This window comes from Emys orbicularis, chromosome 3 (genome assembly GCF_028017835.1).
Source record: "Emys orbicularis isolate rEmyOrb1 chromosome 3, rEmyOrb1.hap1, whole genome shotgun sequence".
In the NCBI taxonomy this organism is placed as follows: Eukaryota; Metazoa; Chordata; order Testudines; family Emydidae; genus Emys; species Emys orbicularis.
Genome location: NC_088685.1, coordinates 98,144,513 through 98,164,037, shown reverse-complemented (window position 1 = coordinate 98,164,037; position 19,525 = coordinate 98,144,513). Strand labels below are relative to the sequence as shown.

The 19,525-nt window shown below is 38.9% G+C and overlaps 1 protein-coding gene across 1 annotated transcript in view; it reads right to left on the bottom strand.

Moving 5' to 3' along the window:
- Positions 1 to 1,488: 1,488 nt before the first annotated feature.
- Positions 1,489 to 19,525, bottom strand: part of RNF217 (ring finger protein 217) — a 92,730-nt gene continuing 74,693 nt past the window's right edge. The window contains exons 5-6 of the mRNA XM_065402208.1: positions 4,739 to 4,810; positions 1,489 to 1,562 (exon numbers count right to left, since the gene is read on the bottom strand). Of these exons, the coding sequence (XP_065258280.1) occupies positions 1,489 to 1,562; positions 4,739 to 4,810 (146 nt within the window). The remainder of the gene's footprint in view (positions 1,563 to 4,738; positions 4,811 to 19,525) is intronic.

Sequence of the window (19,525 nt, the reverse complement as noted above, 5' to 3'; positions counted from 1 at the left end):
TCCCCTGCCCTCTATCCACCCCCCCCCCGCTCCCTGCCCCCTTACCGCGCTGCCTGGAGCACCGGTGGCTGGCGGCACTACAACTGCAGTGCCCAGAGTGCCAGGACAGGAGAGTCGCGCCACCTGGCTGGAGCCAGCTACGCCACCACGCAGCACAGAGCACTGGGTCAGGCCGGGCTTTGCAGCTGTGCTGCGCTGCCCCAGGAGCTCGCAGCCCCGCCGCCCAGAGCATTGCGCCAGAGCGAGCTGAGGCTGCGGGCGAGGGGGAACCGCAGGGGAGGGGCCGGGGGGCTAGCCTCCCGGGGCAGGAGCTCAGGGGCCTGTGGGCCGTAGTTTGCCCACCTCTGTCTTAAAATAAAAGTACTGTTGTCACCGTACATCACCAAAACCAAGGAAGAGAAAACAAAGTATGGAATACTTGTAGGATTGTTTCTAACTCCTTGCCTCCACTCTGTGCCTGCCCCCACCCATGAGACATTGAGTCTTTTAGGAATTGAGCAGTCTACTTAACAACATAAACGTGTGCTGTTTGGGTAAATAATATTTCATAGATTGAATCTTCATACTGTAGGTAGTTTGTAGTGTATGTGCCAAAATACAACTGAAGATACAAGTTAGTTCTAGCTTCACCATGAAAACAGACTCTCCTACCCATTTCCCCATCTCACTTTCAGTGAGTGCCTGAAGACAGAAAGGGCCAGTAATATTTGTTTCATTAGCTAAGACAAATATTTCTTTTTTGCTGGGAGGGACTGAAATGCTCTACTGTCCTACAGAATTAGTCTCCCCAAAATCATTGCTTATATTCCTAACAATTTAAATACTACAACAAATATCGACTTGGTTCCAATAATTTTACTCCTTACTTCTCTTTGAGGCACTGATATTTTGGCAGTGGCAACCTCTGCCACATAGGTGATTAAACTCCCTAATCTGCTGGTAAAATCGGCAGACAATATAACCAGCCATCATCTTCCAGCATCTGATTTTAGATATTGGTATGTTAGACAGAACACTGTGTGATGAAAAATATTTACAGAATTAGACTCTAAAACCAGACTAGGCTATTCAGTGTACAGTAAAAGTTCAAACACCTTTAGGCATTTCCTCTGAAAGGCCTATACAGAAGCTAAATGGAAAACATGTTACCAATTAAATGCTTTCTTCACAGGACAATCAGTAGAGTTGTGGCTACAATACAGACTTTGATTGTCTACGAAAGAAACTTAGACCTAAACCGTTAAAATTAAAATAAAAAACACATTTAAAAAGCAGCAGTTAGGGGGCCCATCTTGTTTGGAGTGCACCAGAGTAGGAGGCATTCTGGTCAGCAGTAGTGTACTGTGTGGAGGGAATATGGCAGAAAGTTCCCATTCTTTTTCCAAGACTGTGGCTTCAAAGCTGTTAACCAGTACTATATTGCTCTGTCGCACAAATTTTGTGTAGCCCTTACATGACCAGCTCAGTTCAGATGAGTAAGGTCCATTCTTACCAGGGCATACCTGTCCGTGACCTTTTCCTCTGCTTTTTACAAAGGCAATAGATAGGAAACACAAATAAACCTGCCAAAAAAGAACACACAAAATTAAAAGAAAATAGTATATAGTTATAAATAGTAAATTGTAATTCCTCAATGTGTGCGCATCTACAGACACACACACACACACACACACACACACCCCAGTATCCAAATATTGCTCCACAAATTCCTGTGAAACTTTAAATGGTTAAGACATTTAGACTAGCACGGCAAATACTGAACTGAAATAGTCTCTTTTTGGTAACTACACTAACCTTTCTCTATCTTTCATTAATTTTGGGTTTAAAACTTATATTATACTTCAGAAATTGCATAGTTTAAACTTTCACAATACCTCAAAGGACACAAATAGTACAGAACTGTTGAGCCCTGGCAATCTTAACTCCACATTAAAGTTTTTTGCTGTGAAATTATAAATTATCAGGAAGGTTTCTAAAATACTTTCAGATTTATTCAAAGAAACTTTAACCATCTGATTTTATCTGGCATAAAGATCCTGTGGGTATAAAAGAAGGATGCCATTCAATTTATGGTTTACTTTTAATTTACTTGCATAACTACTGGCTTTATGATAAAACACAGTGTTTATTTTGTAATTTACATGATACAATTCCTGCTAATGCCCCTGTCTCTCAGGAACAAAAATAAATGTCTATTCCGTAGTGTCGATTATACAAGACATGAGAATTCCATCATAGATTTAAAGAGAATATTTTAAACTTACACACTTTTAAATTCACAACTAAGTTAATAAATCAGTTTTCATACAAATGTAAATCTAAAACCCCCGACACTAAGTTACACTCACTGTTACTTACTTTCAGTTCAATTTTCTTTTCTATTTGCTCACTTTCCAGAATCCCAATTTCTGACTATAGAAAACCTTACATGGGTGATATAACCTGAACTACCATGTAACATGAAAGTAATGTCTTGGGCCACAAGGATATTGTGATTTATGTTATACTAAGTGGTTGTATGCAGTGTTCCTATAGCCGTGTTGGTCCTAGGATATTAGAGAGACAAGTTGTGTGAGGTAATATCTTATTGGGCCAACTTCTGTTGGTGAGAGAGAGAGATTTTCGAGCTCCACAGAGCTCTTCTTCAGGTCTAGGAAAGGTACTCCAAGCGTCACAGCTAAATACAAGGTGCTTTGCACAGATATTAGACTGTTTGTATTGGCTTAGTAAAAAAATCAATTAGTTTTTACCCTCTGCCTACAGCTGTTTTTTCCCCCGGTCCCTGCCTTTTTTTGATGGAATGTAGATTTCAAGTATTACATGTCTTCCTCTATTAGTAACTTCACTTTCCTGAACATTAGGTGGAGGGATATTTTAACAGAAAACTTATTGATTTGCTTCCTGGTTAATTAAGTTTAAAATATAATGTTTTCATTTTCCCTAGTGAAAAAGTATGGTCTCTAGATCACCTGCTGTCTGCATCAAGACACAATGAGTGTACGAAACATCTGCAGTTCACTGGCTTTCCAGTGACACCATTAATTTGAAAAGTGGAGGAGAAACAGCAACACCTTTCAGCAGAATGAGGGAAATAGTCCTTTCTGTCTTCAAAGGGATGTAGTTCATCAATATTTATAAAGCACTTTGGGTTGGTCAGAGAGAAGGTGCTACGGAAATACAAATATTACTTGGAGTGATTTTCATTCATGCCTTGTCTAGACTAGGATTTAAAAGTGTAGTGTTTGCCTGTGTTATCCAACATGTTCTAACACACTGATATTTTGCCTTAAAACATGCTAAATTGGTCAAGTTAAAGACCAGGTTCCTCTCTAGGCTTTAATTCAACCAGTTTAGTATGTGCTGAAGGCAGCATGTCTTATCTTCACATCAGCAAATGTGTGCTAATATGACACCTTTGATCCTAGCCTAAGCAAGATTTGAGTTTATCTTAAAGCCTTTCTGTAAAAAGCAAGCTGTTTAATAAACCTGACTGTGTTTTTTAAGTGAAAAAGAACAGTTTGTTAAAAGAGGTACTTTTCAATCCAAATTGAAAGATTAGTCCATATGGGCTGGTTAGAAAAGATGTGCTTTTCAGAGACTGCAGCTCTATCATACCATAAAGAAAACCTACTGAAGTCATTACTCCTAGCTCAGTATTTAGTAATGAACTATCAAAATACAGATGGTGAAATTACTGGTGTAGAGTGGTTTACAACTACCCTATTAAGATTACTTTTACAGCAGTGTTGGTACCAGACGTTGCTATAATTACTTCAATTTCAGAGTTTAACTATATATAATCAACATGTCTTTTCTAAACCGCATACACATTACTCTGCAGGATCATCTCAGTGATCTGATTATAGCTAAGGCCTAGTTTTACACTTAGAAGTTTTGCCATTATACCTATACCAGTATATTGCTATACAAACCCCTCTTAGTGCAGAAAAAGAGCTTTCACCAGTATAGCTTGGTGAGCAAAATAAGCTTTACAGGCAAAAGCATTTTTATGTCAGTATTAATGCACTGACACTAGGGCTTTTGCAAGCATAGAAAGGTCACAAAAAAAGTCAAAACAAAAACACCAAGCACCTCTAGTGTAGGCATGGCCACAGTTATACCAGAATAAAGGTGCCTTATATCAGTACATAGCTTATTTTGCTTTCTGACCCAGGATTAAGATGTATTGGTATACGCACTTTCATACTGGCATAACTACATCCACACTAACAGAGGTTTTGTTAATGTAACTATACTCATATAGTTCAGGTGGCAAAATGTTATAGTGTAGACAAGCCCGAAGTATTGACTCACTGAAAATAATTTGTTCTTTTTAAATAGCTGGTAGGCATCAATCCTGTACAGGAAAAAATAATTATAATGCATTGAGATTCTCATATAGAAAGCATTATTAAGATGCAAAGTGCTTTACAAACATCAGTCACAAAAAACACCCCTGTGAGGTATGTATGTATTTGTGCCTCCATTTATCCATCTCTAAAAATGGCATTACTGTGAGACTGAATGAATTGCTCAAGGTCACGTGTCATGTCAGTGGCAAAATCAGGATTAGAACCCAGATCTGCAGCTTCGATTCCCAGTTTTGTGTTAACCCTTCTGTATGATCACTAAGCTTCAACTGAATTATACTATCAGATTCAAGATATACTGACTACTTAGACTTAGAAATTCCTTTTTTTTAGCAGAATAGTCATTATTATACTGCATGAGTTCTTACCTATTACAACAGCTATAGCTCCCAGTGCCAGTCCCAATACCAGTATTAAGGGAGCAATGAGTAATTTTCCAGCTGAAAAACAAAAATCATTACAAAATTAAAATTATTTATTTTACTTCATCATCATCCTGGCTACCCCAAAACACCTTGAAATAATCTAACCTCATAGGTACTTCTGAAATAAAATTGATTTTTGGAAGTTTTACTGGAGTTCCCCTTTGTAATGATATCCTTCAACTCCAGTGAGAAGCCATTAGTGATAAGCCAATCTTCTGCTCTTCCTGCACTCTAACCACTTTCACACGCCACAATCTACCTCCGTGTATCTCAGTTTTCACAGTGAGCTTGCATCTATTACCAGTTCTAATTTTAAGACATTTCAGGATTAGAGCAGAACGATGGGCATATGTCAAGGCTGCTTCCCCACTTTGAACTTTAGGGTACAAATGTGGGGGCCTGCATGAAAACTTCTAAGCTTAACTACCAGCTTAGATCTGGTCCGCTGCCACCATCCCAAAGCTAATTCCCTTCCCTGGGTAGCCTTGAGAGACCTTCACCAATTCCCTGGTGAATACAGATCCAAACCCCTTGGATCTTAAAACAAGGAGAAATTAACCATCCCCCCTTCTTCCTCCCACCAGCTCCTGGTGAATACAGATCCAACCCCCTTGGATCTAAAAACAAGGAAAAATCAATCAGGTTCTTAAAAAGAAGGCTTTTAATTAAAGAAAAAGGTAAAAATCATCTCTGTAAAATCAGGATGGAAAATAACTTTACAAGGTAATCAAACTTAAAGAGCTCAGAGGAACCCCCTCTAGCCTCAGGTTCAAAGTACAGCAAACAGAGATAAACACTCTAGTAAAAGGTACATTTACAAGTTGAGAAAACAAAGTAAAACTAACACGCCTTGCCTCGCTGTTTACTTACAAGTTTGAAATATGAGAGACTTGTTTAGAAAGATGTGGAGAACATGGATTGATGTCTGGTCCCTCTCAGTCCCAAGAGCGAACAACCCCCAAAACAAAGAGCACAAACAAAAGCCTTCCCCCCACCAAGATTTGAAAGTATCTTGTCCCCTTATTGGTCCTTTGGGTCAGGTGTCAGCCAGGTTACCTGAGCTTCTTAACCCTTTACAGGTAAAAGGATTTTGGAGTCTCTGGCCAGGAGGGATTTTATAGTACTGTACACAGGAGAGCTGTTACCCTTCCCTTTATAGTTATGACAGCATATATGCTCAGTACTTTTGGTATCCCCTGGAGAGGCTCTAGGAGTCCTACTACATCCACCCCACTACCATCCCTAGGAAGAGGCCCCACCAAAGCATCCATCATTCTGGAGATCTATGGAGTTAGGCCCAGCTCCAAAAACGGGATCTCAGTTAACAGTCAGTAGCAGCAGCTCAAAGAGACATTACCAACTGATAGCTAGCTAATTTAGGGTCTGATCCTTTGCCCTTTGAAGGCAATGATAGTGCTCCCATTGACTTTCATGATGCAGGGCCAATCCCTACGAGCATCTAAGCCTGTTTCCAATCAATACCTAAAAGAAATGCTGTGGCTCTCACAGGACTGGGTGAGAAGAGTTATGCTGAGTAGAAGCCATAGGAGCATAGAAGTTACCCTGTATGGGTTGTTCTTTTTAGGTTTGTATTTTTTAGTTTACAGCAGGGGTAGGCCACCTGTGGCACACAAGCTGATTTTCAATGGCACTCACACTGCCCGGGTCCCGGCCACCAGTCCAGGGGCTCTACAGTTTAATTTAATTTTAAATGAAGCTTCTTAAACATTTTAAAAACCTTATTTACTTTACATACAACAATAGTTTAGTTATATATTATAGACTTATAGAAAGAGACCTTCTAAAAATGTTAAAATGTATTACGGGCACGCGAAACTTAAATCAGAGTGAATAAATGAAGACTCGGCACACCACTTCTGAAAGGTTGCCGACCCCTGGTTTACAGCTTGTTGAACTGCATGGAAGGATTGAGCAGCCAAAATCTTGCCAAACTGATACCAATTTGGATTAAACTAGAATCCATGCAATACAACTACTTTGTCTTGCTGACACAGACTGAACTCTTGAAACAGGGATAGTTTCTCTCCATGTGTTTGTATAGCATGTAACACAAAGGGGCTCTGGTCTCACCTGTTTGAAAATGCAAAACGGGAAGTAAATGCCAAGTATTTTGTTGTTATTAATGGTCCAGTAGTTCAAATGGAGGAAAATTAAAATTGATGCCCCAGAAATACAGACTGACTTAGATTAGGTTTTAGGGAATGATTTCATCATTCAAGAGAACAATGATGTAAGCTTCTCCAGAACCAGAGCCGCTAATTTGAGTAGTTTGAAGGCAAAACAAGATGTTTCACAAACATTTACAACAGTAACTGAACTGGTCCTTTTTACACTTCTGTGTAATTCAAAGTCTTAAAAACAGAGTGGGAGAGAAGGGTTCTCAAATTATGATTCATTATTAAAAGAAAAGACTTGGAAAAGGTTATTTGTATTACCATAAAACCTAGATGCCTACCCCTGGATCAGGATGCCATTGTGCTAAGTGCTGTACAAAGAACAAGACAACAGTCTCTGCCCCAAATAGCTTACAATCTAACACAAGAGACAGCCGATGGATGCAAATAGACAGGTGGGGACCACAAGGAAACAAGGCAATCAAGGATAAGCATATTGATAAAAACCCATCAATTTTTGTTATTTAAGTACATTTTTTAAAAGTAAAAATATTTAAAATATTTGAAGTTATGACAAGCTATTCTCAGGCCTAAGCTTATGAAATCTATTAAAATAATTACATTTAAAAATACGCAAGCAGTGCATGTTTGCTACTGAAGTTTCAAAGAACGTCAAACCACTGAACTGGTAGAACTTGGAAATCACTGGCTAAGCACCTGGAATCAGAGTTTGTTGTAGTGCTAAAAGCAGAAGTAGCCTCTGCTGCAGGTGCAGAGAGACTATTTTCTTCATTTTAGTTCAATCAACTAGTTCGTTCAAAGGTGAGAAACCAGTTGGGAGTTGAAAAAAAGTAGGAAAGCTTTTTTCCCTCTTCCAATCTATGAATAAAAACTAGCTGTGAGAGGATGAGATCTATTAGTTCTAAAATCTTGAAGGACGGTGACCAGAAACAATCAGTTCAATTCAGTAACTACATATAATAATTCCTTTAATATATATTTTGATAAACTTTCTTATTCTGTAACCAGCATAGTTATGGTAGTTTATTAAATAAAAACAATATTAAAATGCTGTCTGTGCATTTATAATTGAATTCCAATTACCATGCAAATATAGTTTAACACAAGTCACAAGAAAAAAAAATCAATTTAGTAAAGAAATGTGTCATTCACCATTTTATAATAAAAAATGTAAAAATTAAGAATCTGAATAAATGTACGTTAATCTTTTGTGACAGACTGTACCCTTATGTTCACCACTTTTACAAGACTATGATAAATTTTGTATTAACTGTGCATTGTGAGGTACTGTTTGAAAACTCAAAATGTACTAAATATTATTGTCCTGGTAAAATGTGTGCAGCAACATTGTATGTAAAGTTATAAGATTTTACTGTAGGACATTGCTGAGACATGCTCCAAGTTAGGAAAACAGCCCAAACCAGTTCCTCAGAGACAAAAGGTTAGCCGGAACCTCAGCCAGGTGTCAACATAATCAAGTGAACTATTACCAGGTTGAGTGGCCATTCTTTAACAGGAAGAAGGATGTGAGTAAGAAATTTACATTTTGGCAGTGGAACAGCTGGGGGTTTCCACATAAGCAGACTGGCTGTCACCTGAACCCCAGCTGGAGAGGATTCTCAAAGAGTAAAAGATATAAAAATGAGAAACAGAGGACACAAATCACCTCTTTCCCCTCATCTCCACTCACAGCATCAAGAATGTTTGAAAGATAAAGGACGCATCAGTGAACTAAGGGAGTGGTTCTGACTAAAGGAGTTTAGCCAGTGAAAGCATGTGGTGAAAAAAACCTTTGCTTTGAATTCATTTAGCTTCATAAATTAGGGATTAGTTTGCATTTACCTTTTATTTCTTTGTAACCATTTTATGCCTCATTACCTGTAATCACTTAAAATCTATCTTTCTGTAGTTAATAAACTAGTTTTATCTAAATCAGTGTGTGTTTGGATTGAAGTGTCTGGAACCTGAGATAACAGGGTTTGTGCATATCATTTTCTATTAATGAAATGATGGACTTTCTATGCGCTTGTAGTGCACGGAAAGAAAAAGAGCTGGGCAGTACAAGACGCACATTTCTGGGGACAAGTCTAGGACTGAGAATGTGCTGGTTTCACTCTGCAACGTAATTCAGGAGTGGCTGGCTAGAAGAACTCAGATAATTCAGCTGGGAGTGATTTTGCATGCTAGAGGCTGTATGTGAACAGGCAAGGAGTGGTTGTTCTCACAGCAAAGCAGTGCGTTGAGAGGACACAGCTGTTCAACTATCCAGATTGTCACATCTATATAGTTACTTTAAATGTGCATAGATGGAGTGTATTCTCCTGGTTAACAAAAAGTAGCAAAGGCTATATTTAGTTGCAAATTAAGATTTCACTGGTTACCAACCTACCAGTATCAACCATTCTTTAGGAAATAACTCAAAGGTACAAATGCAAAACAAGATTAAAATCAGTTATTTAAAATCAGCAAGCAGAAAAATCTTGATTTAAATCAATTTTAATCAAGGTTTCCCATTTGCTGATTTAAATTATAATTAAAATCAGTGATTTAAATCAATCCACTCCAGATGATATTGGTTAGCATGCTTGGCAGCAGTAAAAAAATAACAGTTACTGCTTAACACATCACCATTCATGGGGTTTAACTGAAGAAACTATTTGTATAAAATGTATGAAATATCTAAATTAGAACACTAAAAAAAAGTGAGGGAAAGCAACAGAACACCTCTGTTTATCAGAATGAATGGAACTCATTAGGGCAAGAAACTTAAGTGATGGGAGGAGGGCAGGAGGAGAATTCTCACCACCAGAGAGAAATACCTAGATTACGGCTTGTAATCAGCCCATCTGTGCCTTCAAATTCAGTTAATAGAGTCACTGAATTTACAGTTGTAAGATTAAGTAGGACAATAAATCCCTTGTCCTGCCAGTGCAGGACTGTCCATTTTCTTCTACTAGCTAGTATATCCACCGTCCACTTTAAGCTGAGGAGAAGCAGATACAACATGAGTCTACAACAGAATATTTTTGATGAAGCATAAATTGTAATGAATTCCACTGCTAAAAAGGGGTCTGCCATAGCCACCACTAAAGAACTGGTTTATCATTGTAAACAGAATGCACCAATGACACTTTATAGGTATGGCCTCTACATAGAACGCACTGGGCAAGATACACAGCTGGTGTAAACTGGTGTAGATCCATTGCCTTTAGTGGAGCCTCTACCAATTTACACCAGCTGAGAATCTAGTCCAATTAATGCACAAGGATCATGATGCTGTCAATCACTATTATAGGAAACATTAAATGCTGAGAAATACTGGAGACTAAGTAAACAACCGAACTTAAAAAGAAAAACGTTTAGAATTCTACACCTTAATTAAGTGGAAGCTAACGGTACGAGATTATCTGACAATAGGAGAATAACTTCAAGCAATTCCAGCTACAGTAGAACCTCAGAGTTAGGAACACCTTGGGAATGGAGGTTGTTCGTAACTCTGAACAAAACATAATGGTTGTTCTTTCAGAAGTTTATAACCAAACATGGACTTAATACAGCTTTAAAACTTTACTATGCAGAAGAAAAATGCTGTTTTTGACCATCTGAATTTAAATGAAACGAGCACAGAAACAGTTTCCTTACCTTGTCAAATCCTTTTTTAAAACATTTTTGTAGTAATTTACATTTAACACAATACTGTACAGCACAGTACTTGTTTGTTTTTTGGAGGAGTTTTTTTATCTCTGCTGCCTGATTGTGTACATCCAGTTTCAGATGAGGTGTGTGGTTGACTGGCAGTTCATAACTCTGGTGTTTGTAACACTGAGGTTTTACTGTACCTTTTCATGTTATTTTGCTATATTTCATGATATTTTTCTTCAGAGTGAGAACTGGTACTCCAAATCCACCTCAAAACACTGCAGATCCTCTGTTTACTCCCTCCAAGAAATCTGTTACTCTACATGTGTTATTAAAATTACACTAAAAAAAACTTTAAAAAAAGCTATTGTTCTACTGAGTTATTTGGATATTGAATTCAACCACTAATGTGAAACGAAGTGTTTTGTCCATTTATGCACGAATTTCAATACACACTAACTATGGAGTCACTCCAGTATCTGTATTGAGAATATACGTAAACACAAATACAGGCAGATCTAGCTAGTCCGCAAATACTAGTCTCAGTTCCCATCTGGATTTAAAAAAATCAAATACATATATGAGGCCTTATTATCAGGCCAGTAATAAATAAGCCTGGCATCTGCATGCAGATGTCTAACAAAGACTGAACACTGGGGACATATGCTGGTTTCTGCAGAGCATAAATTGTGTATATATCCTGCTGAATCAGGCACTCAGTCTTGAGAAGGAAGGGGGGAGTAGAAGATAAAATAAACAAGCGTAAAAACATACTATTTCTAAATCTTAGAACTAGAGCAAGTTTTTAAACAGTTATTTCTGATATAAAAGCTTCAATTGTTATAATGGAATCTGTTTTATGGTTGTTGTTTTGCCCTGCTATGTAGCATGTAATCAGTAATGCAGCACATGATTTACCATTTAATGCACTTAATTGGAGTCAGATGATGCTTTTATAAATGTAAACGAGCTGTGTATTTCCCCCCCCCCCCCCGTTTTCAGTGACCAACGGGATTCACAGTCCCTGCCATAATAAACCCGAGTTAGGCTACATCTACGCTACAAGCACTACAGCTGCTGAGACATCACGGTAGCACAGCCGTGTAGACACTTGCTACAGCAATGGAAGGGGGTTTTCCATTGCGGTAGTAAATCCACCTCATTAAGAGGTGGAAGCTAGGTCAATGGAGGCATTCTTCCACTGACCTAGCAACGTCTATACTGAGGCTTAGGGTCAGCTTAACTACACCCCTACATGACATAGCGAGGTCAACCTAAGTTTTAGGTGTAGAGCAGGCCTTAGTCTGATCATCCTGTTTTCTACAACTCAGCCGAACGAAGGCTACACAGGGTAGAGATGAAATTCTGCTAATTTTTTTTGGACACCAGAGGCTTAGTCTTACTGCTTTCCCTGGAAACAGTGGACAAAATCCCTTTAAAAAAAATCTGCTGGTTGAAGGCAGGGTGAAAGATTGTTCCTTTCCGCACTTTGCCTATCACTTCAACTGTATGTATTCCCCCCCTTTCTCTGATTTCTTTTAATAATTTTTAAATAGACGGTCTGCCTATTATCAGAGACATGTGCAGGTTTTCCTAGCTGAAACATTTGCTTCTAAACAGCAAGTTTGCCAGCCTGCCAAGTCTGCTGCAAAAAACTTTCCCTTTTTATATAAACACTAAAATTAAAATCAGGATTGCATGGTAAAAACCAAATTCAAAACACTTTAAAGCACAGACTTAGGGTACGTCTTCACTTACATCCGGGTCCGGATGTAAGCAATCGATTTTCTGAGTTCGATTTATCGCGTCTGGTTAAGACGCGATAAATCGATCCCGGATCGATCCCGGAAGTGCCCCGGATCGATCCCGGAAGTGCTCGCCTTCGACGCTGGTACTCCAGCTCGGCGAGCGGAGTACGCAGCATCGACGGGGGAGCCTTCCTGCCGCGTCTGGACCGCGGTAACTTCGGACTAAGGTACTTCGAATTCAGCTACGTTATTAACGTAGCTGAATTTGCGTACCTTAGTCCGAAGTGGGGGGGTTAGTGTAGACCAGCCCTTTGTTATTTCTAAAAACAGATTTTTGTTTAAGATAAGCATTTTCCTTCCAAAACAGGAATTAAAATGCTGCTGGAGATATTTCACTTTGATCATATGGCACTCCACTTCCTCACTACATCCCTCCAATTCTTTCATGAGTCTCAGACCTAAATGCCAATTCATTTTGCTATAGGGCTAACACTCAGGAAATCCCACTTCTCTACACTAAAGGGTTGTTTTAATTTATACTATACTCCATATATGCTATTTTCCTACAAGTTACATTATGTTGTCTCCCCTTTATAGCCTTCTTCAATCCTGCTCCAAGTAGTGATTAGCCAAGAACTAGCATTATAAGAATCTCTTCAAAATTTTCTATACTATAATGAGTTCTGGATTCACAACTACAAGAACCAAACAAACCCTTACAATTTTAGTTCAAGGCCAGATCCAAAACTGGAATGAAACTATTTTCCAGTTCTGGTTCAGAGATACTTGAAAGTTCCCAAGAACAGACTCTCTGCACAAGATGGTGAAAATCTTACAGGTGTAGCTGATCTCACAAGATTTCCACCATATGGCAGAATTCACAAGCTGAGCTGAAATCTCATAAATATCAGCTCAATTTCAGCATTTTCCACCTTCCTGAATGAAGGAATTATCAGGAGACAAGCTGGTAAGAAACTGATGCCATTTAATACGTAACATTCCCCTGATTCAGACAACCAAATTATATGCTAAATCTACTCTGCAGCCTAATGTTTTCTCCTCAGCAATCTTGAGTCCTAATTAGATTCAAACCATTCTGGTTTTATTTTTCAATTTTCTGCTCTGAGATTTGTTGGAATTCCATTATATTTTGCTATCCATACATTTTTTGTTTCCACATCTTGTACTAGAGCAACATAAAAAAAGCCTGTTTCCCTTCTGTAACAGCCTGGAAGACGTTAGGACCATGTATATCAATGCAGAATTCTCTGATTGAGTCATCCTAGGTTCAGGTGCTCAAACCTTACATTAAAATTCCAGGTAATTACTACTGAATTATGCTGGCAGGTGGCTCCAATTAGCTCCATCCATATTTAGGAGCTCAGAGTGTCACAGGGAAGTAGTGAGCTAAAACAGAGGTTGCCCCAGAGAGAAATCCTACAGTAAAATTCAGTGAGTAAACGTAGGCTGAGGTTTTGCATTGTACTACTCCTATCAACTTATCAAGAAAATATCGCCACAAGAGCACGTACAAACAAGGAAATGAAGAGTTAAGGACATCAAATCTTATACAGCCCGAACAGAGAGAAATGTACTGTTATCATAACACAACAAATTTAACTCTGATCCAAGGATTACTGGGGCTGTATGTATTTGTTACCTCCACATCAGTATTTAAACAGTATTTCCTCCAAAAAAAAAAAAAAAAAAAAAAAAGGTATTTTTTTGTGGGTTTTTTTTGCTGTAACAATAGAAATATTGTTGTTTCTTGCAGATACATGACAATACAATACAAAGTGGTAAAATATTGATTTTATTGTAAAATTATGTATATGGACTTGCATTTAGGTCTTACCAATGGGTCTCATTAATACATACATATAAATGTAACCTTTTTCAGTCAGATTTCTGTGTGTGTCGTATATTTAGAGATCACAGATGCATGAGTAGTATTTTAATTTTGGACAGTTGCATTGTGATAAGCCTGATGAACTATACGTCTTTGTACTGATGAGAACTAATTATTTGCATTACTGTAGTACTAGTCATGGAATAATAAGTTAATGCTTTAGCATGAAGATAGCATGGAATTTGTAATATCTTTGTGCCACTTAGGTTTTGAAGAGTCAAAATCTGGGTTGGTTCAGATCCAGGTTAAATTTATCCAAACCAAAACCCAGATACAGGGGTTCATTGGGGGGGGGGGGGGGGGGGGGAAATGTTCTTGTTTTGGCCCATCTCTCTCTTGTAGCTTTAGAAAAAGGCAAAGTCACAGTGTCTGGACACTGAAACTCGCTTTTTGCAAGTGAAATGATGCAAATCAATTTCCTATTAGAAAGTTTTAAAAAAGAACAAGGATAATTGGAAAATATGCAAAATCATTAATCGCTTTGCTAGGTCCCAAAACTAGCAGGTAAGACTAAGGATTTAAATTTCTTTGGGAAATGCAAAGATCTCCTCCAGAAGGGCTATATGAACTCCAAATATTCTTACTAATAGTATCCAGGTCAAATGTCATTTGGCAACAAAGGCTAAATTTATACAAACATATTAGGTTATCTATCCAGGAAGACACCATTTCAGATCAATAAGAAAGCTAACAGCTGGAGCTTTCATGATGGATTACCTGTATCAGGGGTAGCCAAATTTGCAGACGATAATCTTCAGAAGTTCAAGAGCCACAAGATACACACAATCTGTCCTGTGGGGCAGCACCTGCCGCAGCGCGGAGCTAAAGCCCCAAGACCTCCCTCCCCGCAGGGCAGAAACCCCTAGCCCTACCATCCCACCACAGGGCAGAAAGCCCCAAGCTCCCCACTCCCCAATTCTGGTAGGTGGAGAATAGAGAGGAAGTGTGGGGGTCTCCACGAGCCACACTTTGACTGTAAAAGCCACAGTCTGGCCACACCTGGCCTATAGTATCTTTTAATGGAGTCTCTGAATTTGGTTACAATACTTCTGAATATTCCTTCAGATGCAGAGCCCTGAAGAGAGTTGGATGAGAAAGACTTGGAAACATCAAAATCCACAAAGATGATTGTTCTATGGAGATGTACAAGATCATGTGCTACCAAGAATATGGTAATGAATGAGGGAACGGGGAGGAAGGACAGAGTGTAGTTGTATCATTTGCTATTGCTTTCCTCTGAAACTGGGTCGCCCAAAGATGCCTTTTGGCATTTATGCCATTGGTCAGTCCTACCTTGCCCGTGATCTGTATTTAACATAGATAATCCAGTAGTTTTCTGGAAGGAATCCAGGTCCTGTACAGCATTTTTCAGAACAGTGAGCTGCCATCTGGAGGAAATCATTTTGAAGCAACAATTGAGCCACTATTTTTATTCAGCTATGGGTAAAGGCTGATATAAGAGAAAGCATAATTAAAATAATTTGCCGAACATCGCAAAAGGAAGGAAAGAGCTGAAGGGGAAGAAAGAGATGAGTACCATAAACAGAAACATTTCTCTCCAGCTTCCAGAGAAGTACAGTAGTTTTAAGGTAGGCGATGAGGGAGCAAGCAAGGGAAAGAAAAAAAAAAGGAACGTATACACATTATTCAGTTAAAGTAAAGTTCATTTTCAAACAGGAAACCCTGCATTTAGAGGTACGATTTTATTTTATTGTTTTTTAAGAGAACGTTTTGTAATTTGCTACCTAAGTGTTTGTGTTTACTGGCATTCAACTAACTATTCTTGTTCTGCATCCTATAACTTGAATCTTGCAGTACAATAGAAAGCAGTGAACAATATTCTGGATTTATTATCTCCGTCTTGAATCCTCAGTATGAAAGGCTTTCTCCAGTGAAAAACAAGGAGTGCTGTAACATTTAATTTAAAACAAAAGAAAACTAATGTGTCCATACAGCTACTTAAGCCATCACTTGGAAAATGTACTTTTTAAAGTTTAGTTGGCATTAACATGGGTATTGCTATACAGTAACACTGTGTGACATTCTGTACCCCAAAGCAACACCCTGGCACCCCCATATTTACTATGGTGATATGATTACAATATGTTTTGTACAAAGTATGCCTTGTGAGGTATTATTCTAAAATCTTGATCTATTGAATATTAATATCCTGTTGGATTGTATGTGCTGTCATATATGAAGTTATGAAGTTTTGCTATGTGTGCGAAATACGTTGTGAAGTTGGAAACACACACAACCAGCTTTTCAGGTACAACAATGGAGAAGCCAGACAGCGTTGATAGCCCATTAAGGGGAATACACACACAAAGATTATCCCAGGAACTGTATACAATGGAGGCCTCTCAGAGAGAGCATGTAGACAACGGAGACTGCTTCACTCATAGCAATAGATCTTTCCAGCAAGCTGGAAGAACCTATAAAAGAGGGGAAATGACATCATTTGGCCTCACTCCCCCCACATCTCAACACCTGGAAACACGTCTGGAGAACAAAGACTGAAAAGATTTTACTTTTATATCTTGGGTAACCAACTTTGATCTGTACACTTACTACTTATAATCACTTAAAATCTATCTTTCTGTAGTTAATAAATCTGTTTCATATCTTACCTCAAATAGTGTGCTTTGCTTGAAGTGCTTGGGGAATCTGCTCAGTGTACAAAAGCTGGTGCAAGTCCACTTTCCTTTGTAGAAGTGGTGGACTGGGTAATAAACTTACATTGGTCAGGCTTCTGACCAAAGCAGGATGGTAAAGCCCTGGGATCCTAGACTGGGGAGCAGGGGGAACTGGCTGGAGACTCTCTATTGTTGGTTCATGGGTGGCTGGTAAAAGCAGCTGTGTGTGTCCCTGCCTGTGGATGTCTGTTAAGTGCAGGACCTGGAGCATAACAGTGTGAGAGGGAGCCCAGGTTGGTGAGACAGAGGGCTCAGCGGTAGTCCAGTTCCAGGTTTCACCCCTGGGAACCCATCACACAGTGCCATCAGTTTTTAACAGATGAAAATTAGACAAAAAGGCCAGGTTTCCAGAAATGTGTGAGCAGTCATGCTCGCAAAGTTTGTGCGCACATTTTTGTGAGCCCACATTTCTAAATGTGCCCTCAACAAAATGTTAATTAGAATAGGGCATTTGTCAGAAAAGTTACTTCTGTTTTGTATTACAATTGCTTTGCTGTATTTTAGCACACACAGTATATACCTACACATTTGGAACCTAAAGTCTAGATTTTTCATGACTGCATGTTCTTAGACAGGTTCTTATCAATTGCTTACTTTTAAACCAAAGGACTGCATTTGTAAAACCCCCCCCTCCCCCCATGTCTTGCTGGGTGTTAAAGATGCTTTTTTGAGTGTAATGAATGAACGGAGTGGAGAGCTGCTGCTACTATTAGAGAGTACGTCTACAAAAGTATATGGGCAATTCTTGATTTAGTGCAAAGCGGAACAACAGGATCTGGCCCAAGAGGTAAGTATAGCTGAACCACTTGGTAATAGTAGCCATATGGTAATTAAATTTAACAACCTTGTAGGGGGGTTAAAATACCAAAGAAACCCACCACAGTAGCATTTAACTTCAAAAAGGGGAAGTACACAAAAATAAGAAAGCTAATTAAATGGAAATTAAAAGGAACAGTCACAAGGGTGAAATGCCTGCAAAGTACATGGAGACTATTTAAAAACACCATAATAGAGGCTCAAACTAAATATATAGACCACAAAAAAAACAGTAAGAGGACCAAAAAATGCCACCATGGCTGAACAGCAGAGTAAAAGAACCAGTTAGAGGTAAAAAGGCATTCTCTAAAAATTGGAAGTCAAATCCTACTGAGGAAAATAGAAAGGAGTATAGAAACTCTAGTAAGTCAAGAATAACGAGACAGAACAAGAAAATTTGAAAAGTAACTAGTTAAGGACATAAAAACTAACAGCAATTTTTTTTAAGTACATCAGAAGCTTACCAAACAGTCAGTGTGGGCCACTGGACGATCAAGGTGCTAAAGAAACATTTAAAGGAGACCAGGTTGTTGCCGAGTAGCTAAATGAATTCTATGCAGTGGTCTTCACTGCAAAGGATGTTAGGGAGATTCCCACACCTGAGCCATTCTTTTTAGGTGACAAATCTGAGGAATTGTCCCAGATTGAGACGTCAATAGAAGAGGTTTTGGAACAAATTGATAAATTAAACAGTAATAAGTCACCAAGACCAAATGGTATTCACCCAAGAGTTCTAAAGAAACTCAAATATGAAATTGCAGAACTTCTAACTGTGGTATGTAACCCATCAGTTAAATCAACGTCTATCAGATGACTGGAGGGTAGTTAAGGTAATGATGATTTTTTTAAAAAGGCTTCAGAGGTGATCCTGGCAATTACAGGCCAGTAAGCCTAACTTCAGTACCAGGCATTTGGTTGAAACTATAGTAAAGAACAAAATTATCACACACATAAATGAACAGGATATATTGGGGAAGAATCAAGATGGCTTCTGTAAAGAGAAATCATGCCTCAATCTATTAGAATTCTTTGAGAGTCAACAAGCATGTGGATAAGGATTATCCTGCTGATAAACTGTACTTGAACTTTCAGAAAACTTTTGACAAGGTCCCTCACCAAAAGCTCTTAAGTAAACTAAGCAGTCATGGGATAAGAGAGAAGGTGTTCTTGTGGATCAGCTAAAAGATAGGAAACAAAGGGTAGGAATAAATGGTCAGTTTTCACAACAGAGAGAAGTAAACAGCAGAGTCCCCCAAGGATCTGTACTGGGACCTGTGCTATTCAACAAATTCATACATGATCTGGGAAAAGGGATGAACAGTGAGGTGGCAAAATTTGCCAACAATACAAAATTACTCAAGATAGTTAAGTCCAAAGCTGACTGAGAAGAGTTACAAAGGGATCTCCCTAAACTGGGTGGCTAGGCTACAAAATGGCAGATGAAATTCAATGCTGGTCAGTATAAGAACGGCCATACTGGGTCAGACCAAAGGTCCATCCAGCCCAGTATCCTGTCTACCGACAATGGCCAATGCCGGGTGCCCCAGAGGAAGTGAACCTAACAGGTAATCATTAAGTGATCTCTCTCCTGCCATCCAGCTCCACCCTCTGACAAACAGAGGCCAGGGACACCATTCCTTACCCATCCTGGCTACTAGCCATTAATGGACTTAACCTCCATGAACTTATCTAGTTCTCTTTTAAACCCTGTTATAGTCCTAGCCTTCACAACCTCCTCAGGCAAGGAGTTCCACAAGTTGACTCTG